We start from the raw sequence: 25,566 nt of genomic DNA, 5'->3' as shown, positions 1-25,566 counted from the left end.
CTTCTCTTGGCCTTTCAACATGCTGTGTCTTCTGTACTTAGAATCCTGAAAGGACCCAGTAAAGAGATATACCTGACCAATTTCCAGACTTTAATGTTTTGTTACTTCTGTAGACTCTACCTCCAACCCGAACACTCCCAGAAGTCCTACTGAAGTCTCCATGTATTACTTAAATGTTACTTAATCCAGAGGTTGATGTGCCTTACTATTAATCCCGAGGGCAGAGTGGCTGTTACAAGCAATCTCACACATTTCACCTTCTTCCCAGACTCTTCAGATAACACTTGCTTATCCAGGATGCCATTCACTAGTAGCCCCAGCAGAATGTAGTCATCACAGTCATTAATCCGATTGGTAGAGTCATAGCCCAGTTCTACCTGTCCCTCTTTCAACTGATTCTCCTCTTTCAGTTCAGAGCCAGTCAGCACCTGAACTCGGAACACTGTAGCAGGTATGTCCAAAACCACAGTCAGGTGGCTGCCAGCCTTAGCCTCCTTGACATAAAAGAAATTCTTATCCAGACTATAGGCATTCATGAGAACAGAGGCATTGGTAACATTCAGACTAGTGTGAATGGTGGCAGCAGGGTTGCCAGGAGGGCCAATGTCATTTTCCTCAAACTCTTTATCTGTGAGGCTATTCAATTGGCCTTCAGAGGAGGAGTAATTGCCCATGTGCTGGAAGAGGGAGGGGAAGAATTGGATTGGTTTTTTCTGCATGAGAAGGTCACGGAAATGGGAGAGAAGGTAGTCACAGGGCATTTCTTGGTAGAAGAGGAGAAGGAAACGAACAAAGCAGGGGAGATCTCTAGCATGAAAGAGTTTTCCAAGGAAGCCCAGCCTAGAGAACTCCAGAGTCACCCAAGCTTTCCTTTCCCAGGCAGACAGTATAGTAGCAATCTGGGAGACAAATCCAGGAGCACATTTCACATCATCTTCGATCATCAGGAAATAGTCAGAGTGGTTGGTAGCAAAGTTCATCAGAAAGGCATAATCCATATTTTGCTTGGAGCGAAAGGTTACATAGGTGGGAGTGTCATTAAAGTTTTTCTTAAGGTTCTTTAAGGGAAGATAGCTTTTAAGAGGAGTGTTGATCACTACTAGCTGTCTGGCCTGGATATATGGTTGAAAGAGAGTTGAGATACTGGAGATCATTTGATCAAGCCAGTTGGGATCAGGATCTGCCAGGTGTACCAAAACAGTGAAGTATTTCTGTTCAGACGAGGAGGAAGCAAAGAAGAGAGATTGCAGGGTGTCCAAGAGGTAGCTTCCTTGGGGACGCTGCACTGAAGAAATCCCTATGGTCAGCAGTTCTAGGATTGGGGAGAAAAAGGACCTTTGTCAATTTAGAGAAATTAGGAAAGTATTTGCTATGGGTAAGGCTATGATATTCTCTTAGGTCTTTCCGTATGCCAACTTTTATATATTCCTGTGGTTATTTTACGTTTTCTCTCTCCCAGGACTGACTACAGACCATATTAGGAGTTAATATATGGTCACAAGTTGAGAGTTCTTTTTAAAATCACCGCTGTTGGAAACAATTGTGGGAGAAATGGATAAAGATGACAAACTAAATATTTGCAGCTATGCCCCACCCCAAATTCCTCCTACCCCAAATTCCACTAAACTCATGCCTATAATTTCAACCTCAGACGTGAATCTCAGCACTTTGGGAGGCCAAGATGGAGGATCACTTGAGCCCAGGTGTTCAAGACCAGCCTGGGCAACATGGCAAAACCCACCTCTACAAAAATTTCAAAAAAACTAGATGGGTATGGTGGCGTATGCCTGTGGTGCCAAGTACTTTCGAGGTGGGGGTGGGAGGGTCACTTGAGCCCGGGAGTTTGAGGCCACAGTGAGGCATGATTGAGCTACTGGACTGTAGCCTGGCCAACAGTGTGAGATTGTGTCTCAAAAACAAACAAACACACACACACACACACACAAACAAACCAAAACTTCCAACACTCTTACCCCAAAAAACAAAAACAAAATTCCACTTAAAAAAAACAGAAAGATTGCCCTGAACCACACTATTTGGAGAATCACAAAATTTGGAGAATTCCTGAAAGACAGAGAGACTACAGAACAGGACTGGTGGAGAAGTATAAGCAGAGGAATGCATAGTCCAAAAGATATGCAAAAGAACACAACTGCACAGGTGCATCTTTCCACAAAAGGCCTCAAAAATTTCTAAGTTCAGAGCCACCAAATATAAAGTAGAGGAATGAGCCCTGGGATGGTCATCTGGATACTTAATTATAGAACTATTTCCAGGACCACTGGGCTAGTGCCCACCAAGGGGCTGGTGGTGGCAATGTCCATTCTCACATTAAAGTCCTAAGTATTTTTGTCTAAATAAAGTGGATGTTCTGCTAGGGGAAAGTGCATGGTATGAGTCCTGGGGCTGAAGAGAACATCAGAAGTGATCCCACATGTCACTCCCCCCTTACAAGCGAATGAGGCACGTTTCCATAATCACAACCCACTTTTACAAAGAGGCAAACAGGGATGGCTCTTAGAGGGAAGAAGTTCACCGTTCACCCTAGATCCTCAAATATTAGTGTGAAACAAGAAGCTTCAATGTAATGGAAGAGAAACAAATCAATCAGAAAGAAACTACAGAAATAGAAGCTAACAGAGGAAACATTGAGTTGAAGAATGTCAAATAACTCAAATCAATACTCAGATCAGAGAGGAAATAACATTCTTTGGCAAAATAACTGGCTGATATGAATCATAAAGAGTTTGTAGAAAATATGAGTATGAGGACTTGATCAAGTTCAGGTTAGATTTTGGGGCAATAATACTTCATGCATTGGTGATGTGTTCTTTCATCGGAAGGCACAGATGAAAGACATAAAAACAGGCTGCTTCTGTTTTTATGATGTTAGCAGCCTTTGATGTTCAATGCCTAGATCTGTTAATATATTACAGGTTGCAATATGGTGATATTCTAAGTTGAGCATTCCTGCTTCGTATATTATCTGGAATGTTTCTGTAAAGAAAAAATTCCCCTCATTTACTCTTTGGTTACCCAGTTGTAGTTCATATAGAAAAGCAGGATAAATGCTGGTTCCCTTTTATCAGCTTTCAAAATAAAATAATGAATTGGTTCCCTAGCACTCTCAAATGGTGACAATGTTACACCCAAGCGAGTTAGAAAAATGCCACACTTTGAGATGAATTAAGAGTCCTTTATTAGCTGGCGACTGAGAGACAGCTAACGCTCAAAATTCTCTCCGCCCCAAAGAAGGGGCTAGATTTTCTTTTATACTTTGGTCTAGAAAGGGGAGGGGGGGTCTAGTTAAAACAATTTTACAGAAATAAAGTAGGCAAAAAGTTAAAAGGATAAATGGTTACAGGAAAGTAAACAGTTCCAGGTGCAGGGGCTTTAAGACTATTACAAGGTGATAGACTCCGGGCTTTGGGCGTTATCAATCAGACGAATTCCTGGGAATTGCGGATATAGCTTGCCACAGTATCTTATCAGTTAATTGCATTCTTGGGTGTGCTGGGAGTCAGCTTGTACAAGTTAAGTCCTTGAGGAAGGGGCTGCCAGTGAAAGAGCCAAGATGGAGTCTGTCTGGGTCTCTTAGCTAAGGGAGAGTCAATTCAGGTGGAAACAAGGCTAGGTGATTAAAGGAAAAGGGAGAGTCTAAAAACAGGGTTAGTAAAAACAAGGTTGGGCATTACAACAAAATGTGTCAGGTTTTGTGTGTGTGTGTGTGTGTGTGTGTGTGTGTTGGGGATCCTTATAAACTCATGTATTTCATGTGTTTCAAACCATGGAAATTTTATTCTTTTTTTTTTTTTTTTTTGAGATGAAGTTTTGCTCCTGTTGCCCACGCTGGAGTGCAATGGCACAATCTTGGCTCACTGCAGCCTCCACCTTCCAGGTTCAAGCGGTTCTCCTGCCTCAGCCTCCTGAGTAGCTGGGACTGCAGGTGCCCGCCACCATGCCCAGCTAATTTTTGTATTTTTAGTAGAGACGGGGTTTCACCATGTTGGTCAGGCTGGTCTTGAATTCCTGATCTCAAGTGACCCACCTGCCTTGGCCTCTCAAAGTGCTGGGATTACAGGTGTGAGCCACCATGGCCTGTTGGAAATTTTATTCTTATTGATGCTTAAATTGTCCTGTCTTTGGCAAGTAACCTCTTGAAGTTGGATCCTGAGCTGTTTTGATACAACTTTAGTTATTTTTAAAAGCTTCTCTGCTATCTGCTATGACATTTCTTGCCTTGGATTTGGAATCATCCATTTTTTACAAGGAACCCCCCTTTTTTTTTTTAGTGGAAAATGAGATTTAGAGTCTACGATCCGGCACCAAGGGTGCTCATTGCTAGTGGGTTGGTCATTTCTAGTCCCTTGTGGACAGAGCTAGAAATATTAAAAAAAAAAAAAAAGATAAAACACATCATGAGTTCATACTGATATTTTAAAACATATCCAATTAAAAATGCATCTAAACTTAAAGAAAAAGGTAGTTTTTCATTGAGAGTTCTTTGTGTTATTAAAACCAACAAACATAAGCACTCCTGAACTTAATCTTCTTTGGACATAATAAATAGTTTAGATCTGTCCCTTAAATTTTTAAAGTACTTGAATCAAGGCTGGGCATGGTGGCTCATACCCATAATCCCAACACTTTGGGAGGCCGAGAGGCAGGTGGATCACCTGAGGTTGGGAGTTCGAGACCACCCCCAACGTGTTGATACCTCGTCTCTATTAAAAATGCAAAAATTAGCTGGGCATGGTGGCACACCCCGGTAATCCCGGCTACTCAGGAGGCTGAGGTGGGAGAATTGCTTGAACCTGGGAGGCAGAGGCTGCAGTGAGTCAAGATCTCACCGCTGCACTCCAGCCTTGGTGACAGAGCAAGACCCTGTCTGAAAAAAAAAAAAGAAGCAGAAAAAAGGTACTTGAATCAGAAAGATCTTATTCTGTTTCAAGGTTGTGGGGAAAAGAAAGTAAGATCAGACTGTTACTGTGTCTATGTAGAAAGAAGTAGACATACTTTCGTTCTGTACTAAGAAAAATTCTTCTGCCTTGAGATGCTGTTGATCTGTGACCCTACCCATGCTGTGCTCCCTGAAACATGTGCTGTGTCAACTCAGGGTTAAATGGATTAAGAGCTGTGCAGGATGTGCTTTGTTAAACAAATGCTTGAAGGCAGCATGCTTGTTAAGAGTCATCACCACTCCCTAATCTCAAGTACCCAGAGACACAGTATACTTCGGAAGCCCGCAGGGACCTCTGCCTAGGAAAGCCAGGTATTGCCCAAGGTTTCTCCCCATGTGATAGTCTGAAATATGGCCTCATGGGAAGGGAAAGACCTGATTGTTTCCCAGCCTGACACCCGTAAAGGGTCTGTGCTGAGGAGGATTAGTAAAAGAGGAAGGCCTCTTTGCAATTGAGATAAGAGGAAGGCATCTGTCTCCTGCTCGTCCCTGGGCAATGGAATGTCTTGGTGTAAAACCTGATTGTATATTCCATCTACTGAGAGAGGAGAATACCGCCTTAGGGCTGGAGGTGGCACATGCTGGCAGCAATACTGCTCTTCAAGGCATTGAGATGTTTATGTATATGCACATCAAAAGCACAGCACTTTTTCCTTTACCTTGTTTATGATGCAGAGATATTTGTTCACATGTTTTCCTGCTGACCTTCTCTCCACTATTACCCTATTGTCCTGCCACATCCCCCTCTCCGAGAAATGCCTGATAATGATCAATAAATGCTAAGGGAACTCAGAGATTGGGGCCAGCGCGGGTCCTCTGTATGCTGAGCGCTGGTTCCCTGGGCCCACTTTTCTTACTCTATACTTTGTCTCTGTGTTTCTTTCTTTTCTCAAGTCTCTTGTTCCACCCGATGAGGCCACCCCTTCAAAGGTTTATTTCTTCTATTAAATACTATTGCAACCTATGGAGATCAAACAGGTGTCATAGTCAGACTTCAGGAGGGTACATGGTGCCAAAGTGAACTGGTTCAGCAAGAGAATCACAAAGCCCTGATTGAGCTGACAGGAAAAAGACCACATGTTCTCTAGCCAAACACTTCAATAGCAGCTGCTCATAGGATTGTCAGTGACAGGGGAAATGGGACACATATTCTTGCTGCAGAGGCCAGTGAGGACCACAGGTAGATCAAGGCTGGATCTATACTTTTGGGAGGAATTAGCATATAGTTAGGGATTAAAGCTGTGAGATTAGATGAGGTCACCAAAACAGTGAGTCTGGACTGAGCTCTAGGGTACATCAACATTTAGAAGTTGGAAAGAGAAGATAAACCAGCGAAAGAGACCGAGGGTCTACCAGCAATGCTGGAGGAAAACCAGAAGAGTTTGGAATCCTGGAAGCATTGGAAGGGAATGTTGAATGAAGAGAGTGATTTATTGTGTCAAATGCTGTGATAGGTCAAGTAAGATAGAGATTGGAAGCTGACCAGTGGGTACAACAATGTGGAAACCATGGTCTACCTAGACAAGAGTAATTTTGGTGAAAAGGCGAAGGCAAAAAACCTGTGGTCTTAAGAGAGGTTTTCTTTCTTTTATCAAGATTTGAAAAATATTATAGTGTGTTCACATGATAAGAGGAGGGAGGGAAAATCTATGGCCCAAGATAGAGAAAATTGCTTGAGTGATGTTAACGAGTGGTCAAGAGGAGGTGGAATCTAGTGTGAAGGTGGAGAGGCTGTAACTAGATAGGAGCGTGGACAGTGCACCTGTACCGAGAGAAGGGAACTTTGCTGATGATTGACCATGAATTCTAGAGGGCACAGTGGAAGGAATCAGAAGTTGAGGAGGTGGGAGATAGGGTCAGAAAAGAAGACACATGGAGCCTTATGAGAAGAGAGTGTGTGGGATGAGAACTGCCCTGGGTTTCTTGTAGTAATCTGGCACATGCTTTTCTTAAATTGGAATAACCATCTTCTCATGCAGAAGTTTCTTGAATCTCTCATTCCTGCTTCCCTGTCCTTGATTGGCTTATTTCTTTACTGAGATGGCCACTCTGACATGCACTGACCCCCAGTTTATTTTTAGGGCTGGGTTATTTTAGGTAATGTGCATATGCAACCTCCTTCTCAGCTTTGATGGACTTCCGCGCTCAGTGCAGTGAAAAACATGAGCAAGATTCTGTTCATCTGAATGGTTAAGTGCTTGTTCTACAGACCCAATTTCTTGGGTTTCTATTTTGTTTCTTTAAATCTGAGACCAGAGGACACTGGAACAGGAGGTGGTGGGATGTACTCGAAAGCTGATTATGTTCTTGGATCCAAGGCACATTCTTCAACCCAGCTTCATGTGAAGAAAAAAGCGGGAGATGTTTCATTTAACCCCTATCCAACCTCCATGTATTTCTGAATTGGACCCAAGGTTAATAGGAAAGAGGGGTACCTGGAAAAATACTTAATTTAACATCAATGTTAAATGAAATCCAGCTCTATATAGTACTGAAAAAAAAAATTGTTCTAATGTTACAAATAGAACTCACCTATTTCAAAGCTACATATGAAATAAAACTTTAGAAATACAAGCAAAAATAAATATATCCATAATCACACTGGGAAACATTTAGCCTCTCTGGAAATCAATAGATTGAGTAAATGAAAATCAAGAAACAGTTTTTACTAAAACAATTAACAAAATTAATCATGTGTACATGTGTGTATGTGTGTGGTGCTCATCAGCTCTTCAGATGATACACATTCCTTTCAGACATCCATAGAAAATATTGGCCATGTATTAGACCACGAAGACAATTTTAATTTTAATTTTCCTGAATGTTGTAATCATATTCTTTGATTATAATGTAGTAAAGCTAAAACTAATCATGAAAGTCTAAAAGCATCCCTTTGGAAATGAACAATCACTGTTCTAAATATCTCTTGTGTTAAAGAGGAAATCCAAATGGAAATTACCAGGTACTTAGAAATAAGTGGAAATAAGAACACGGTAGACCAAAACCTGTGGGACATGGTTAAAGTGGGAGTGGGATGTAGAGAAGTAACATCTTTCAGTGTATTTTCTAGAAAGCAACATGAAAAGGGAATAAATAAAATGAGAAAATAAAGAAACCAGGCAAAAATAAAACCAACGGAAGCAGAATGTGGAATTAAGAAGATAAAAGCAGCATGTAATTAAATACAATAGATTAAAAACTGTAAAAGATCAATAAGAGGTGTTTGTTAGACAAGATTAATCAACTAAACCTATAGTTTTTTGTTTTTGTTTTTGTTTTGAGACGGAGTTTTGCTCTTGTCACCCAGGCTGGAGTACAATGGTGAGATCTCGACTCACTGCAGCCTCCACCTCTGGGTTCAAGCGATTCTCCTGCCTCAGCCTCCTGAGTAGCTGGGATTACAAGCATCTGTCACCACGCCCAGCTAATTTATATATTTTTAGTAGAGATGGGGTTTTGCCATGCTGGCCAAGCTGGTCTTGAACTCCTGACCTCAGGTGATCCACCCGTCTTGGCCTCCCAAAGTGCTGGGATTACAGGCGTGAGCCACTGTGCCCTGCCTAAACGAGTTTGAAAGGGTGAAAACATAAATAATATTAAGAATGAAAATATGTCACAACTAGATAAATGAAGATTTTAAAAATTATTATAAATACAAAAATTATTAAGAAAATAGACACAATTTATGAATTGGCCTGCCACAAAAGACAAAAAACTATAAATGGTCAATAGATACAGGCATGCATGATCAATACCAGTTGCTCAACCTACTGGTAGTCAGGGGAAGAGCAAATTAAAACCGAAGAATTACAGCAGTTGAAAAATCTGGGCCAGGCATGGTGACTCATGCCTGTATTCCCAGTACTTTGGGAGCCTGAGGCAGGAGGATGGCTTGATCCCAGGAGTTCGGGACCAGCCTGGACAACATAGAGAGAACCCTGCCATCTCTTTTAAAAAAAGAAAATCCGGCCGGGCGCGGTGGCTCACGCCTGTAATCCCAGCACTTTGGGTAGCCGAGGCGGGCGGATCACGAGGTCAGGAGATCAAGACCATCCTGGCTAACACGGTGAAACCCCATCTCTACTACAAATACAAAAAATTAGCAGGGCGAGGTGGCGGGCGCCTGTAGTCCCAGCTACTGGGGAGGCTGAGGCAGGAGAATGGTGTGAACCCCGCGGGGGCGGAGCCTGCAGTGAGCCGAGATCGCGCCACTGCACTCCAGCACTCCAGCCTGGGCGATAGTGAGACTCCATCTCAAAAAAAAAGAAAATCCGACAATACTAACAGATGGCAAAGATGTGGAACAACAGGACTTCATATCTTGATGGTGAGAATAAACTGATAAGTCATTTACAACAATCTTTAGTATGTTGATTTATTTAAAACATAATTCACATTAGAGCATGAACCAGTAATAACTGTGATGGGTGTGCTTTTTTGTTTTTATTTTGGTAGGCCATTTTAGGGATCAATTTGGCAAAATCTAATAAAGTGGAAGATATGCATGTCCTATAATCTAGCAATTTTACTCCTAGGAATATACCCTAAATAATTGCTCATGCATGTTCATAAATATTTGTGTACAAGAATATTCATAGCAACATTGTTGGTAATAGAAAAAACTGGCAGTAACCTAAGAGTCTAACAGGAGAATGAATCAAAACATTGTGATGGTTCATTCAACACGAAGTCGAATGTTTTACACATAGTATAATACAAATGTAACGTTAAGTGAAAAAGAATGAATAGGAAGTAAAAGGAATCTCACAAACACAGTATTAAGTGAAAAAAGCAAGTTCTGGAAAAAACACACACAGTTTTACACCATTTTTATAAAATTTAAGAACAGGCAATTAGGCCGGGAACAGTGGCTCACGCCTGTGATCCCAGCACTTTGGGAGGCCGAGGCAGGTGGATCACTTGAAGTCAGGAGTTTGAGACCAGCCTGGCCAACATGGTGAAACCTCGTCTCTACTAAAAAAATACAAAAATTAGCTGGGAATGGTGGTGGGCACCTGTAATCCCAACTACTTGGGAGGCTGAGGCAGGAGAATCGCTTGAACCCAGGAGGTGGAGGTTGCAGTGAGCCTAGATTGCTCCATTGCACTCCAGCCTGGGTGACAGAGTGAAACTCCATCTCAGAACAAAACAAAAACAAACAAACAAAAACACAAAAAGCAGGCAATAATAATATTAGTTTGGAATAATTACATATCTATTAATTGTAAGTTTATTGAGAAATATAAGGGAAGTATAAACATCAAATTCAGGACAGTATTACCTCATGGGAGGAGAAAACAAGGGAGATTGACTGATGGGCCTGATTCAATCAGGTGAAAGAGCACAACTGAGACTTCTCTGAAGAAGAAGAAATTCCACCTGTGGATAGCAGTTTCTGTTCTTGCCCTGGCATTCCAGCCTCCCCATCTTGATGACCTACCTATGGATTTTGGACTTGCCGTTCAGCTCCCACAGTCACCAATTTAGTGCAATAAATCTCTTAACATATCTCCTACTGGTTCTGTTTCTTTGGTTGAATCCTGACTGATATACCTGCTTTAGGCTAAACTCTTTGTACCTTAACTCTACGAAAAGTTGAGTGAGATTTCCATTGTTTGATACTGCAGTCCACCTACTGTATCCTCTCTGAAGAGATTAAGATAAAAGTGCTTTTGATATATTGTAAACCTCAAATGCAGCACAAAACTTTGTTTATCCTTTGACACATATAAATTAAAAAATTAAGGAAACATCATAATGATGAACTATTATAGAAGAATTTCTATCGAAGTGAGGAATAAGACAAAGATGCTCGCTTCTACTTATAATGGTCAATGAAATAATGTAAGAAATGAGAGAGAAATGTTGAAAAGAGACAAAACTGCCACTATTTGCAAATAATATGATGGTCTGCATAGCTAACTCAGGAGAATCTGATGAACGATTAGAACCAACAAGAGAGACCAGGCGTGGTGGCTCATGCCTGTAATCCCAGCACTTTGGGAGGCCGAGATGGGCGGATCACCTGAGGTCAGGAGTTGGAGACCAGCCTGGCCAACATGGCAAAACCCCATCTCTACTAAAAATACAAAAAAATTAGCTGGGCATGCTGATGGGTACCTGTAATGCCAGCTACTCAGGAAGCTGAGGCAGAATTGCTTGATCCCAGGCAGCGGAGGTTGCAGTGAGCCGAGATTGTGTCACTGCACTCCAGCTTGGGCGACAAGAGCAAAACTCCATCTCAAAAAAAAAAAAAGAACCAACAAGAGAGTTCATTAAGATGATAGATAAGAGATCAACGCAGAAATAGCACTAGCATTTTTTCAAACTTACAATAACCAATTATCAAACATAGTGGAAAAGGAAGCCACATAGTGTGAAGAACTGTAATATATGGGGGAATGTACCTATGACAAATGACAAAGCTTTAATGAAGCCCATACAAGAAGACTGGAATACATATAGATACATAACACATTCTTGAATGGTATGATTCATTATTATTATTTTATTTTATTTTTTTTTTGAGACTGGATCTCACTCTGGGTCCTAGGCTGGAGTGCAGTGGCATGATTTTGGCTCACTGCAACCTCCACCTCCCGGGTTCAAGTGATTCTCCTGCCTCGGCCTTCCGAGTAGCTGGAATTACAGGTGCCTGCCACCACACCCAGCTAATTTTTGTATTTTTAGTAGAGACGGGGTTTCACCATGTTGGATAGGCTGGTCTTGAACTCCTGACCTCAAGTGATTTCCCCTGTCTCAGCCTCCCAAAGTGTTGGGATTACAGGCGTGAGCCACCATGCCCGGCTATGATTCAGTATTATAAAGATATCAATGAACTCCAAGTTTATCTATATATTTAATGAAATCTCAGTCAAGAGTATTTTTTCATGATGTTTAATAAGCTAATTAAAAATTCATCTGGAGGAGAAAAAATAAAGAATAGACAATAATTTGAAATAGTACATAAATAAGCGGGGGAGGAAGTATTAGTCTAACAACATATACAATAAACCATTAGAAGCTCAAATCATATGGAATTAGTACAGGAACATTAAAAAAGTAAATGGAACAAAATGATTTTCAGAAATAAACCCATGGACATATGGGCATTTCTATGACAAAGGTGGCATTTCTTCTTAGTGGGAGGAAAAGATGGAATTTTCAGTAAATTGTTTTGAGATCACAGGATAACCACTTGTAAATAAAGTTCATTATTTATCTCAGATCCTAATTAAAAATAAATTTAAACTGTGAAATATTTATACATGAAAAAGAAAAAACAGAAGAGTATTAGAAGAGCATATAGTAAAAGTTTTCCAAAAATAATGTTGTAATAGGGACTTTTCTCCCAAAACAGTCATAAGACCTAGAAGCCATAAAAACCATGAATGAATTTGATTATAGAAAATGTTCTTTTTTTCTTTGCCTGCTTCATTTTTCCTTTATATGATTACATAAGACTTTTAAAATTCATATGACAAATAATCATGAACAAAAGACAAGTGGCAAAGAGGAACATATTTAACAATAGACAAATGTAATGATATATATAAAATATATAAAATGAGTACTCTTATAATATATTTTAAAACTCCTAGAAATCAACAACAAAAAGCAACCAACACAGTAGAAAATTACCAGAAGATATGAATAGACCATTCACAGAGTAAATAAATATGACCCTTAAACATAAAAAACTCAACTGTCACAATAATCAGGGATATCAAATTACCACAAATATCACCAAATCAAAGAAAATATTTTCTGCCCTTCAAATTGACAAACAACAACAGCACTGGCAAGATTATGAGGAAATAGATATCCATAAACTGACATGATTAATAGTATGCTTTTTTCCATACAATTTTGAGGTATCAATACGAATCTAAAGTGTATGTGCTCTTTCACTCATTAGTTCCACATACAGGTATGTTTCTCATAGAAATATTTTTACATATGAGCAAAAATATATTAATTGTGATGTTTATAGTAGAAAAACTTGAAAACAATTGAGAGCTCATCAATAAGAATGGTCAAGTAAATTTTTTTACATCTGTACTATGTTGATGACAGCAGTTAAAAAAAGAATGAGGTAAGGAAAAACTCACCAAGACATACATTTTTTTTCAAGACAGGGTCTCCTCCTGAATTTTTGCAAACTATGCATCCATCAGAGGTCTAATACCCAGCATCTATAAGGAACTTACACAAATTTTCAAGAAGAGAAAAGCAAACAACCCCATTAAAAAGTAGGCAAAGGAAATGAACAGACACTTTTCAAAAGAAGACATACATGTGGCCAACAATCATATGAAAAAAATCTCTTCACTGATCATTAGAGAAATGCAAATCAAAAGCACAATGAGATACCACCTCACACCAGTCAGAATGGCTGTTACTAAAAAGTCAAAAGCCAATAGATTCTGGTGAGGTTGTAGAGAAAAAGGAATACTTATACACTGTTGGTGGGAGTGTTAATTAGTTCAACCGTTGTGGAAGACAGTGTGGCGATTCCTCAAAGACCTAGACAGAAATATCATTTGATGCAGCAATCCCATTACTGGGTATATACCCAAAGGAATAGAAATTGTTCTATTGTAAAGACACATGTATGCGAATGTTCATTGCAGCACTATTCATAATAATAAAGATATGAAGTCAACCTAATGTCCATCAGGGAAAGACCAGGTAAAGAAAATGTGTACATATATACCATGGAACACCATGCAGCTATAAAAAAGGAGATAATGTCTTTTGTAGGGACATGGATGGAGCTGGAGGCCATTATTCTTAGCAAACTAATGCAAGAATGAACAGAAAACCAAATACAGCATGTTCTCACTTATAAGTGGGAGCTAAATGATGAGAACACATGGACACATTGAGGAGAACAACACACACTGGGGCTTATGGACGGTGGAAGGTGGAGGAGGGAGAGGATCAGGAAAAATAACTAATGGGTACTAGGCTTAATACCTGGGTGATGAAACAATCTGTACAACAAACCCCCATGACACAAGTTAACCTATGTAACAAACCTGCACATGTACCCCTGAACTTAAAGTGAAAGTGTTGTACCTGAGCGAGTTAGAGAAAACACCACACTTTGAGATGAATTAAGAGTCCTTTATTAGCCGGAGACCGAGAGACGGCTAACGCTCAAAATTCTCTCCGCCCCGAGGAAGGGGCTTGATTAACTTTTATACCTTGGTTTAGGAAGGGGAGGGGGGGTCTAGTTAAAACAATTTTACAGAAGTAAAGTAGTCAAAAAGTTAAAAGGATAAATGGTTACAGGAAAGTAAACAGTTCCAGGTGCAGGGGCTTTAAGACTATTACAAGGTGATAGACCCGGAGCTTTGGGCGTTATCAATCAGACGAATTCCTGGGAATTGCGGATATAGCTTGCCACAGTATCTTATCAGTTAATTGCATTCTTGGGTGTGCTGGGAGTCAGCTTGCACAAGTTAAGTCCTTGAGGAAGGGGCTGCCAGTAAAAGAGCCAAGATGGAGTCTGTCTGGGTCTCTTAGCCAAGGGAGAGTCAATTCAGGTGGAAACAAGGCTAGGTGATTAAAGGAAAAGGGAGAGTCTAAAAACAGGGTTAGTAAAAACAAGGTTGGGCATTACAAAAGTAAAAAAAAAAAAAAAAAAAAAAAAAAAAGACAAAGAGTCTCACCTGTGTGGCCCAGAGCTGGAGACCATCGGCACAATTATAGCTTACTATAGCCTCAAACTCCTGGACTCAAGTATTCCTCCGGCCTCAGTCTCCCAAAGTGTTGAGATTACAGGCATGAGCCACCAAACCCAGCCAATGTGCATATATGAATGAATGAAAAAAGCAAATCTCAGAACAATACATATAAGATGGCCTTTTACAATCCCCCAGACATGCATATGTGTAAGTGTTAGAAAGATATCTGGATCTCAAGAAGGGTACTTATTAGACTTCTGGGGGAGAGGAGAGGAATGAGGGAGAAAAAGGAACTGTCACTTTTTACTTGCTATACAATATGTATACACCTACAATGTATTGTATGGAAACAGTTTACAATGAGAATGTGTTTGTTTACTACAAATGAAGTTCTATAAAGACTGCAAGGGTAGCCCACACTGAGGATGAAAAGGGCAGGGTCTCTATCATATGGAGAGTCTAAAAAGCATCAAAACTGATTTTGCTCATCTGAAACATGTCCTAGTCCTGGCTGCGCTCTCCAGAATCATCTCTGTGCCCCAGATCTACTAAAGCATACTTCTCAGGCTTTAATGTGCATACCAATCGCTTGGGGGTCTGGTTAAGATGAAAATTCTGATTCTGTAGGTCTGGGGTGGACCTAGGATTCTACATGTCTAACAAGCTGCCAGACGCTACTGACGTCCATGGACACTAGCTATCAGTCCATGGACCACAGCATGCGTAGCAAGGTATTAGATGACCTTTAGGGCCCCACAGAACCTGAGGGGACTACCCACTCAAGACACTACATTGCCCCCTCCCGACTTCTTTCCCTTTTACTCAGTCCCCCTTCCCATAGTTTTCTTCTGTACTTTTCCCACTATCTTCCTTGTTTCATCAGAAGAGGGATTGGGAGATTCATGGAGTCAGAATTGCCATCTTTTGCAGTCAAATTCTATAGGCCTGGTCCTTCATTTCAGCATCCCTGTTTTCTTCCCCAGTTATCTGTTCCCTTTCCTTTCCACTTGCCTTCCCTCTCTACCCTTGCCTGACCTGGATGATCTAGACCCCTGGTGGACACTCACTTTTTTCTGTGGGAAAGGCTCCAAGCAAGATGTGGGAGTTCACATTTTTAAGCGGTTCTGAGTTTCTCTGCATATCTTTGAAGGTTTTCACGTGGTTTGTTCTACCAGGATTGATCTGCATTCGGGCTCTCTGCCAAGCTACCATCTCCTTTTCCTTCTGAGAAAAGAGTAAGTTTCAGCTCTACGATTCATCACGTTTGGGAAAAATGGCTAGTTACATTTCTGTTTGCATGATATAATGAAATCATCTTCAGGATACAGGGCAGGTTGGCTCAGGCTCAATTCAAACTTCTTCCTTATCTTCTGAAACAATCCTATCCCAGGGGTTCTTAAATATATAGATTATGGATCCTGGAGTAAAGGGAGTTGGGATTTCTCTAGCTCTCCTTAGCTTTATGTAGGGAATGAGATAATGTCCATCTCTGCCATTCTTCACCCACAATTATCCTTTTTGATTACAGCCTGATATGGATCACCTAATCACAAGGAGGGCATAACAGGTGTTAAGCGTGAGAGATACAGGAGGCCAGGTAAGATCACCCCAGTGCTTCACTCTAAATTCTTTCCCATTGGTGGCATTTCACCCTTCCGAGTTCATTCACCACCCTCCCTTCTTTTCTTTGCCTTTTCTGGGTTCTGGCAGAGTTTTCTTTGCTCCTTAAAATTTTTCTTGACTTGGAGAAATGACTTAACTGTTCTGAGCTTCAGGATCCTGATGCAGAAAATGGGGGATAATGTATAACTTGACAACCAAGGGAACTTTTCTATAATGGGAAACTTACCAAACAAGAAGAAATTCTACCTCATCAATTAAGAAAAGGGCCATAAAACTCTGGGCCAGGTGCAGTGGCTCACGCCTGTAATCCCAGCACTTTGGGAGGCCGAGGCAGGCAGATCACAAGGTCAGGAGATCGAGACCATTCTGGCTAATATGGTGAAACCCTGTCTCTACTAAAAATACCAAAAAATTTTTTTTTAAAAAAAGAAAAGACAAGAAAAGAAAAAGGCCAACTCTGCCAAAGCATTAAATCAGTGTTATTTCTTCCCAGCCCTGAATTCTATTTCTTCCAGAGTGCCACCATCCCTTATTGTCTCCGTCAAGGAAATATATGTTGATTCCTCAAACTTGCTTGTCTTTTTTCTTCTTTGAATGTCTATAGCATTTGTGACAGTTTCATTTAAATATACACTCAGATAAATGCCTTCTTTCATTCAGTCCAGGTAAGTTTGCCCCACTTAAAACTTCTGATACTCACCAAAGATAGGAAACTTGCAGTATCAAAGGGATTTTCATCAATGAAATAGAAAATTGGGAGCACTACTGCTGTTGCAATAATGATGAGTTTCCATAGAAAATATCTCATGGTGCTGGGGTTGGGAACTTGCAGAGCTGTTTCCCAATCTGTGATCCTTCGATGTATTCTCAGATGTCTGAAATTTACACACTACTGAGAAAAGTTTTCATCTGATGGTAATATAAAAAAATTAAAATTACAAGATATTATCATTGAATAAGTATAGTTTCCAAAGCCAGTAATATTAAACCCAGGTTCTTATATATATACTTAAGGATCCTTAATGATTTTTTTCCCCTTCCACACAGAACTATGCCTTTCTCATGTTTGAGAAACAGATGTTTAAAATGTATGCAAAGTGCTCTTAATATCACAGCTACAGCTGCCCCCTCTTGCCTGCAAGTCTCCCTATCCATTCCTTCATTTTCCTTCTTCTGGACACCAATGTTTAACTAAATTTCCAGAGCTCTTTCTTACCTTGATTGCCCCACCTCCAAAGTCCCTGACCTGATTTCTACCAAAGACAAGGTGAAGAGAAGAGAGCTTGATTCTGTTTTAATAGGAGTTTCCAAGTGCATTATAGAGAACATTTCTTATTCACACATTTGAACCAGACAGCATTCCTAGAGGAGGTAAGGAAGGGATGATGAGGGAATGAGTCGGGAATTGAGAGGGGATGATCTCTAATGGGTATTTGTAGTAGAAGAATCTTACAAAAGCCTATTGATTGCTTCACCCTACTGACTCTCTGGAGCCAGGAAGATATTTTCCAGACTTTACTCTAGTTTGTATATATATACTACACTAAGCATCATGGAATGTTCTAAAGGAGATATCTGAAGCCTTTAATTCTCTCTCCCCGCCAAGCTCTATCCTTTCCAGAGTGCCCACTGCGCCCTGTCTACCGCTAACTCTTATGTTCGTACAGATGTCGATTTGCATCATGCTGAGCCAGTTCTGTGAGGTGGAAATCTTTAAACAGTTTCTAAGTACCCTCTTCCTCATCTCTTTGTACAGTCTTCAATGGGATCAGAACACATTGAAGCCACTTCCGAAGGCTATAGCTCCAGGCTATAGCTCCAAGAAGAAAAGACCGTGGGTTACTTTGTCCTCTCCAAACCTGAACCTTGAGCCACCATTTCCTCTTGTATTTAGATGTGATGGCCCTATGTTCCCACAGGTTTTCCTGCCTGATGCCAGAGACTGTCTTTCCTATATATCACTGGGGTTTGCTTTTCAGGGGCTTTGGGAGCAAATTCAGATTCTTCCAGGGCAGTCCTCTCCATTACCTGAAGTCTGGACTTTTTTGGTTAGGCATTCATCTTTCCTGACTCTTTTTCATGTCAGTTTCTTTTGTTCTTCTGGATGACTCATGGAACAAAAATGTAGACATGGTACTTCTAAGCACTTGTTAAGGACCTAAGGTAGGTTATGAATGGCATCAAGTCAGAGGTCCCAGGGACAATTTCCCTTTCTGGCAGGAAACTTCCAGTCCCCCAGAACTTTTGAGGGGACAGTAAATAAGGAGATTGAAAAGGTCCTCACCTTCACTGGAGCTGTAGTTTCATATGAGATTTTTTTTTTCTGGGTGCACAGTAACTGACCTGACCTCTACACCACTTGAATGTTCAGGGCTTTCCTCAAAGTTAAGAAGAAGAAAATAAAATGTTTGGGGGCCCTGGGATGGGGCCAGAAGGTGTGTGCATCCTCTGAGGCAAGATAAAGTTAGTCACCGATCTCAAATGACACCCCCTCCCATGACAACCATTGTTCTCCCTGAATGGGGACTGATTACCAACACCCAGTCTCACAGCCAGCACCAGCTCATTGGTGAAAGAGGTGGTGAGGAAGATCTAATATCAGTTTCCTAGGATTCCGATCTGGATCTAGGGTTGTGGACTGTAAGCGGTCACATTTTTCTCCAAATAAAAATAGTTTTGGCAGGTCACGGTGGCTCACACCTGTAATCCCAGCACTTTGGTGTTGCGAGAAGTCAGGGACCCCAAATGGAGGGACCGGCTGAAGCCATGGCAGAAGAATGTGGAGATTGGGAAGATTTTATGGACATTTATTAGTTCCCCAAATTAATACTTTTGTAATTTCTTATGCCTGTCTTTACTGCAATCTCTAAACATAAATTGTAAAGATTTCATGGACACTTATCACTTCCCCAATCAATACCCTTGTGATTTCCTATGCCTGTCTTTAGTTTAATCTCTTAATCCTGTCAGCCGAGAAGGATGTATGTTGCCTCAGGACCAAGTAATAATTGCATTAACTGCACAAATTGTACAGCATGTGTGTTTGAGCAATATGAAATGTGGGCACCTTGAAAAAAGAACAGGATAACAGCAATGTTTAGGAAACAAGAGAGATAACCCTAAACTCTGACCGCTGGTGAGCCGGGCGGAACAGAGCCATATTTCTCTTCTTTCAAAAGCAAATGGGAGAAATATCGCTGAGTTCTTTTTCTCAGCATGGAACATCCCTGAGAAAGAGAATGTGCTCCTACGGGTAGGTCTCTAAACTGGCCCCCCTGGGCGTAGCCGTCTCTTATGGTCGAGGCTGCAGAGATGAAATAGACTCCAGTCTCCTATAGTGCTCCCAGGCTTATTAGGAAGAGGAAATCCCTGCCTAATAAATTTTGGTCAGACGGTGGATCTCAAAACCCTGTCTCCTGTTAAGATGTTATCAATGACAATGGTGCCCGAAACTTCATTAGAAATTTTAATTTCGCCTCAGTCCTGTGATCCTGTGATCTCGCCCTGCCTCCACTTGCCTTGTGATATTCTTATTACCCTGTTAAGTACTTGATGTCTGTCACCCACACCTATTCGCACACTCCCTCCCCTTTTGAAAATCTCTAATAAAAACTTGCTGGTTTTTGTGGCTTGTGGGGCATCACAGAACCTACCGACATGTGATGTCTCCCCCGGACGCCCAGCTTTAAAATTTCTCTCTTTTGTACTCTGTCCCTTTATTTCTCAAGCCGGCCGACGCTTAGGAAAAATAGAAAAGAAACTACGTGAATATCGGGGCAGATTCCCCGATACTTTGGGAGGCCAAGGCCAGCGGATCACTTGAGGACAGGAGTTCGAGACTAACCTGCCAACATGACAAAAACCCGTCTCTACTAAAAATACAAAAATTAGCCAGGTGTGGTGGCGCACACCTGTAATCCCAGCTACTTGGGAGGCTGAGGCAGGAGAATCACTTGAAACTGGGAGGCAGAGGTTGCAGTGAGCTGAGATCATGCCACTGCACTCCAGCTTGGGCAATAGAGTGAGACTCTGTCTCAAAAAAGAAAAACAAAACAAAAAAATAGTTTTATTGGTTTTTTCTCAATTATAAATATAATACATGTTCAATTAAAACATTAAATCAATTACAAGAAAAAAGAGTAAAAATGACTCAAAGCAATAACCTCTTGTTAATATCTGGTGAACATATCGAACCTGTCAATCAAGGAAAATGACCAAGGCAAGTCTCAGTCATTTTAGGAGGTTTATTTACCAAAGTTAAGGACATGTGCCTGGGAGACAGGTCTCCCAGGCTTTTCACCAAAGATAATTTTGAGGGCTTCAATATTTAAAGGGGAAAGAGCAGGATATAGAGAAATACACAATTTTCATGTGGGGGGGTAGGGAAAAATAGTCATTCATGTGTTTGGCCCAGTGAATCTGTATTTTTACATAAGATAGCGTAGACAATAGGCAGAGGAAACAATCAGATATGTATTTGTCTCAGGTGGGCAGAGGGATGACTTTGTGTTCTGTCCTATGTCCGCTTCTCCCCAGCACCTGTGAAAATAAGCCATCAATTTACATCGCCATGGTGAACTTTCAACGGAAGCTCTTTAGGGTAAAGATCTTGGGACCCACAAGTGGGCAAAACGTGACGGAGGTATGTGGCTTTTCATTTTTGTTGTCATTTTACTTAGGAACCAAAATGGGAGGCAGGTTTGCACTCCGCAATTCCCAGGCTTGACTTTTCTCTTTGGCTTAGTGAGTTTGAGGTCCCAAGATTTATTTTCCTTTCACAAATAAAAATGAGAAGGATGGATGGAAATCTGACTTTATGGCAACAGAGGTCAAGTGACTCAGAAGCTCTCCAACAGTGTCATTTGAGCAACACAGCTTCCCAAGTGTGGCAATTTCTCTGGGAGTTCAGGGAAGAATTAAATCTGTCTCCACAAATGGACCATTTTCAGTTTCCTTGGGCAATTTCTAATTCTCACTTATCCCAGACATGCTGTCCTTTTCCCCTAAAAATTTCCACCACTCCTCTTTATCTGTTGCCTTCTTTATTGTCCTTAATAATTAATATCCTAAGTCTGTCTTTCCCAGCGCTATTCTGCCCACCATTCCTAGACTGCTCTGGAAAGCATATACCATTGGCCGCTATCTAAGGAAAAAATGATGGCAATATAATGCTATCATTTTTATAAGTCTAGAATTGCAGTGTGCACTTGCAAGACACCCTCTTTCAAAAGAACTAGATCTGAAAGAAAATCAGTTTTTTTCTTTCCTTTGGTAATGATGTTGCTTTAATAAAGTCACATGCTCAGAATACGTTCCAGTTTCTCTCTCCCCTTTCCCTCTTCTTCTTTGGTTCCATATTTTCCATCCTCCTCCTTCCTCTTCTTGATCCTTATCTCCTTCCTATTCTTCTGCTGCTTCTCCTGGTCTCCAAGGAACACTCCTTAAAAGAACGATGTAGAGAGCGCCCGGCGCAGCCTCAGCCGCTGGAGGCTGCTTCCGGAGCCTGGCGCGCAGGCGCAGACTCTGCGGGGCGCAAGGCTGCCGCGGTGCAGGTGCAGAGGCTGGGGCGCTCCTCCTCGGAGGGTGCCCGCGGAGACCTACCCTTTGACGCACCCTCGCTGCGGATTGGGGCCTCCGGCTCAGAGCAAGGTTGAGCTCAGCTGCGGGCAGGGTAGGAGGCGGGGTGGATGTGGCAACGACGGTGGTGCGATGGTAGCCTCTGAGGAGCCTGTCCACTTCTTGCATCTGTACAGCCCCTGGTGCAGAATTGGATTCTGTGGTTGGGTATTTAAAGGACATTATCATGGATAAAGAATTCTGGGTATTATAGAAATTTCATGGACAAGTACTGCCAGGAGTTTGAAGATGCGGAAGAGAATAATCACCTGTGGTGTCTTAAAAAAATTTTTTTTTTTGGAGACAGGGTCTCGCTATGTTGCCCAGGCTGGAGTGCAGTGGTGTTATCAGGGCTCACTGCAGCCTCGACCTCCCGGGCTCAAGTAAATCCTTCCATGTCAGCCTCTTGAGCGGCTGGGACTACAGGTGCACATGGCTACTTTTTATTTATTTATTTATTTATTTTAAGGGACCGAATCTCACTACGTTGCCCAGGCTGGTATGGAACTCCTGGATTCAAGCAATCCTCCCACCTCAGCCTCCTGGAGTGTCGGAATTAGAGGCCTGAGCCGCTGTGCCTGGCTATGCTGCCAATTTTAAAAAAATTTTATTTTAGGTTCAGGGGTACATGTGCAGGTTTGTTATAGAGGTAAATTGCCTGTCATGGGGATTTGGTGTACAGATTACTTTGCCAGCCAGGTAATAAGCATAGTACCTAATAGGTAGTTTTTCCATCCTAACCCTCCTCCCTCTGTCTACCCTCAAGTAGGCCCAGGTGTCTGTCTTTCCCTTCTTTGTGTCCATATGTTCTCAATGTTTAGCTCCCACTTGTAAGTGAGAACATGTGGTATTTCATTTTCTGTTTCTGTGTTAGTTCCCTTAGGATAATGGCTGCCAGCTCCATCCATGTTGTTGCAGAGGACACAATTTCGTTTTTCTTTTATGGCTGCATAATGTTCCATGGTGTACACGTGCCACATTTTCTTTATCTAGTATACCACTGATAGGCATTTAGGTTTATTCTATGTCTTTGCTATTGTGAATAGTGCTGCCACGAACATATGTGTGCATGTGTCTTTATGGCAGAATGATTTATACTCCTTTGGGTATATACCCAATAATGGGATTGCTGGGTCAAACAATACTTCTGCTTTGAGTTTTTTGAGAAATTGCCAAACTGCTTTCCATAGTGGCTTAACACTCCCTAACTAATTAACATTTCCACCAACAGTGTATAAGTGTTCCTTTTGCTCTGCTATCTTGCCAGCATGTTAATTTTTGACTTTTTAATAGTAGACATTCTGACTGATGTGAGATGGTATCTCATTGTTGTTTTGATTTGACTCTGATGATTAAGTGATGGTGAGCATTTTTTCATATGCTTGTTGGCCATGTGTATGTCTTCTTTTGAAAAGTGTCCATGTCCTTTGCTTACTTTTTAATGGGGTTGTTTTTTGCTTGTTGATTTATTTAAGTTCCTTATAGATTCTGAATATTAGACCTTTGTTGGACATGTAGTTTGCAAATATTTTCTCCCATTCTGTAGGTTGTCTGTTTACTCTGTTGATAGTTTCTTTTACTGTGCAGAAGCTCTTTAGTTTAATTAGGTCCCATTTGTCAATTTTTGTTTTTGTTGCAATGGCTTTTGGCATCTTCATCATGAAATCTTTGCCAGGTCCTATGTCCAGAATGATATTTCCTAGGTTATGTTCCAGTGCTTTTGTAGTTTTAGATTTTCCATTTAAGTCTTTAATCCACCTTGAGTCTATTTTTGCATATGGTGAAAGGAAGGGGTCCAGTTTCAGTCTTCTGCATATGGTCAGCCAGTTATCCCCACACAATTTATTGAATAGGGAGTCCTTTTCCTCTTGCTCATTTTTGTCAACTTTGTGGAAAATCAGATGGTTGTTGGTATGCAGCATTATTTCTTGGCTTTCTATTCTGTTCCATTGGTTTGTGTGTCTGTTTTTGTACCGGTACCCCATGCTGCTGTTTTGGATGGCAGCCTTGTATATTTTGGTAACGTGATGCCTCCAGCTTCTTCTTTTTGGTTAGAATTGCTTTGGCTATCCTACTTCTTTTTTGGCTCCATGTGAATTTTTTTTTTTTGAGACGGAATCTTGCTCAGTTGCCCAGGCTGGAGTGCAGTGGCATGATCTCGGCTCACTGCAACCTCCACCTCCCGGGTTCATGCCATTCTCCTACCTCAGCCTCCCGAGTAGCTAGGACTACAGACGCCCGCCACGACGCCTGGCCAATTTTTTTTTTTTTTTTGTATTTTTAGTAGAGACAGGGTTTCACCATGTTAGCCAGGATGGTCTTGATCTCCTGACCTTGTGATCCACCCACCTCAGCCTCCCAAAGTGCTGGGATTACAGAAGTGAGCCACCGCGCCCGGCCGGCTCCATATGAGTTTTGAAGTAGTGTTTTTCTAACTCTGTGAAGAATATCATTGGTAGTTTGATAGGAATAGCATTGAATCTGTAATTTGCTTTGGGCAGTATGCCATTTTAACAATATTGATTCCTCCTATCTATGAGCATGGAATATTTTTCCATTTGTTTGTGTAATCTCTGATTTCTTTGAGCACTGCTTTGTGATTTTCATTGTAGAGATATTTCACCTCTCTGGTTAGTTGTATTCCTAGATATTTTACTGTTTTTGTGGCCGTTGTGAATGGGATTTATGCTGTCTATTTTTAATGAATATATTTTCTTGGTAGAAAAGTGTAAAAAATGTGTAAAAACAAAACCAAACAAAAACCTCAAAAAACAAAACCAAACAAAACAATGTTGATGAAGATGTAGAGAAATTGGAACCCTCATACATTGCTGGTGGAAATGTAAAATGATGTAGACACTGTGGAAAACATTTTGGGAGTTCTTCAAAAGTTAAACATAAAGTTAACATATGGCCCAGCAATTCTACTTCTAGGTATATGCCCAAAAGAAATGAAAGTATATGTTCATGAAAAACTTTGTACATTAATGTTCATAGCAGTATTATTCAAAAGAGCCAAAACTGAAAACAACCTAAATGTATATCAATTGATAAATGGATAAACAATGTGTGATTCCATACAATGCAATATTATTCAGCCATAAAAAGGAAGTGTCGATCCATACTACAACAGGTGTTAACCTTGAAAACATGATGCTGGGTGAATGCCAAACACTAAAGGCCAAATAGTGTATTATTCCATTGATATGAAATGTCCAGAATAGCAAATCTACAGAGATGGAAAGTAGAGTAGTGGTTGCTAGGGGCTTGGGAAAAGGCGAATGGGGAGAGTTTGATCATTGGTCTAGGGTTCCTTTTTGGGGTGATTAAAATGTTCTGGAATTAGATACTGGTAATAATTGCACAACTTTGTGAATATGTGAAAAAACCTACTGAATTGTACTTTTAAGGGATTGCTTTTATCATGCATGAATCATATCTCTCTTTTAAAAAGAACTCTAAAGTCCTAGAAAAAAATGAAATAAAATTATCTGACTGTCCTGGGAATGCTATTTCTCCTAAAATATCTTCTTGTATTCAGTAACCCTACTACTTCTTCTGAGCAGACACCTACCCCAGGTGCTTCTAAGTCAGGTTACTGTGGGATAAATTGATGTTGAGCATTCCCCCTGGGATCCCCTTCCCCCAGCGTTCATGTTGGTGTGTCAGCAACAT

At 40.9% G+C, this 25,566-nt stretch overlaps 1 protein-coding gene and 1 long non-coding RNA gene across 6 annotated transcripts; both read right to left on the bottom strand.

Annotated features, from left to right (window-relative positions):
- Positions 1 to 18,748, bottom strand: LOC129048348 (alpha-1,3-mannosyl-glycoprotein 4-beta-N-acetylglucosaminyltransferase C-like). 5 transcript variants are annotated; one of them, XM_054522850.1, is made up of 6 exons: positions 18,560 to 18,745; positions 18,304 to 18,433; positions 17,492 to 17,637; positions 16,976 to 17,184; positions 15,720 to 15,876; positions 1 to 1,312 (listed from the first exon to the last, which is right to left on the bottom strand). In XM_054522850.1, the coding sequence occupies exons 4-6, from the start codon at positions 17,081 to 17,083 to the stop codon at positions 177 to 179; spliced, it is 1,401 nt and encodes a 466-aa protein (XP_054378825.1). In that variant the 5' UTR covers positions 17,084 to 17,184; positions 17,492 to 17,637; positions 18,304 to 18,433; positions 18,560 to 18,745; the 3' UTR covers positions 1 to 176. The 5 variants fall into 5 exon arrangements, with proteins under 5 accessions (XP_054378825.1, XP_054378829.1, XP_054378815.1 ...); XM_054522854.1 differs by having other exon boundaries at positions 15,720 to 15,873; positions 18,560 to 18,732; XM_054522840.1 differs by lacking the exon at positions 17,492 to 17,637 and having other exon boundaries at positions 18,560 to 18,732.
- On the bottom strand, positions 14,129 to 15,712 carry LOC129048355 (uncharacterized). Its single transcript, XR_008510630.1, has 2 exons — positions 14,638 to 15,712; positions 14,129 to 14,523 (listed from the first exon to the last, which is right to left on the bottom strand). It is a non-coding gene; the product is annotated as an uncharacterized LOC129048355 (long non-coding RNA).
- Positions 18,749 to 25,566: the final 6,818 nt, after the last annotated feature.

The sequence above is a fragment of the Pongo abelii genome, chromosome 1 (assembly GCF_028885655.2).
Source record: "Pongo abelii isolate AG06213 chromosome 1, NHGRI_mPonAbe1-v2.0_pri, whole genome shotgun sequence".
Classification (NCBI taxonomy): domain Eukaryota; kingdom Metazoa; phylum Chordata; class Mammalia; order Primates; family Hominidae; genus Pongo; species Pongo abelii.
Note: the sequence above shows the minus strand (reverse complement) of the source record. Positions and strands in the feature narration are given on the sequence as shown.

Excerpts from the sequence above, each read along its gene's own strand:
- LOC129048348 (XM_054522844.1), bottom strand. The coding sequence starts at position 17,083 with ATGAGATATTTTCTATGGAAACTCATCATTATTGCAACAGCAGTAGTG. Across the intron at positions 15,877-16,975 it reads CTGCAAGTTTCCTATCTTTG|AAGGAAAAGGAGATGGTAGC; the intron begins GTGAGTATCAGA and ends CTCTTTTCTCAG. Across the intron at positions 1,313-15,719 it reads AGCCTTTCCCACAGAAAAAA|AACTGCTGACCATAGGGATT; the intron begins GTGAGTGTCCAC and ends CCCCAATCCTAG.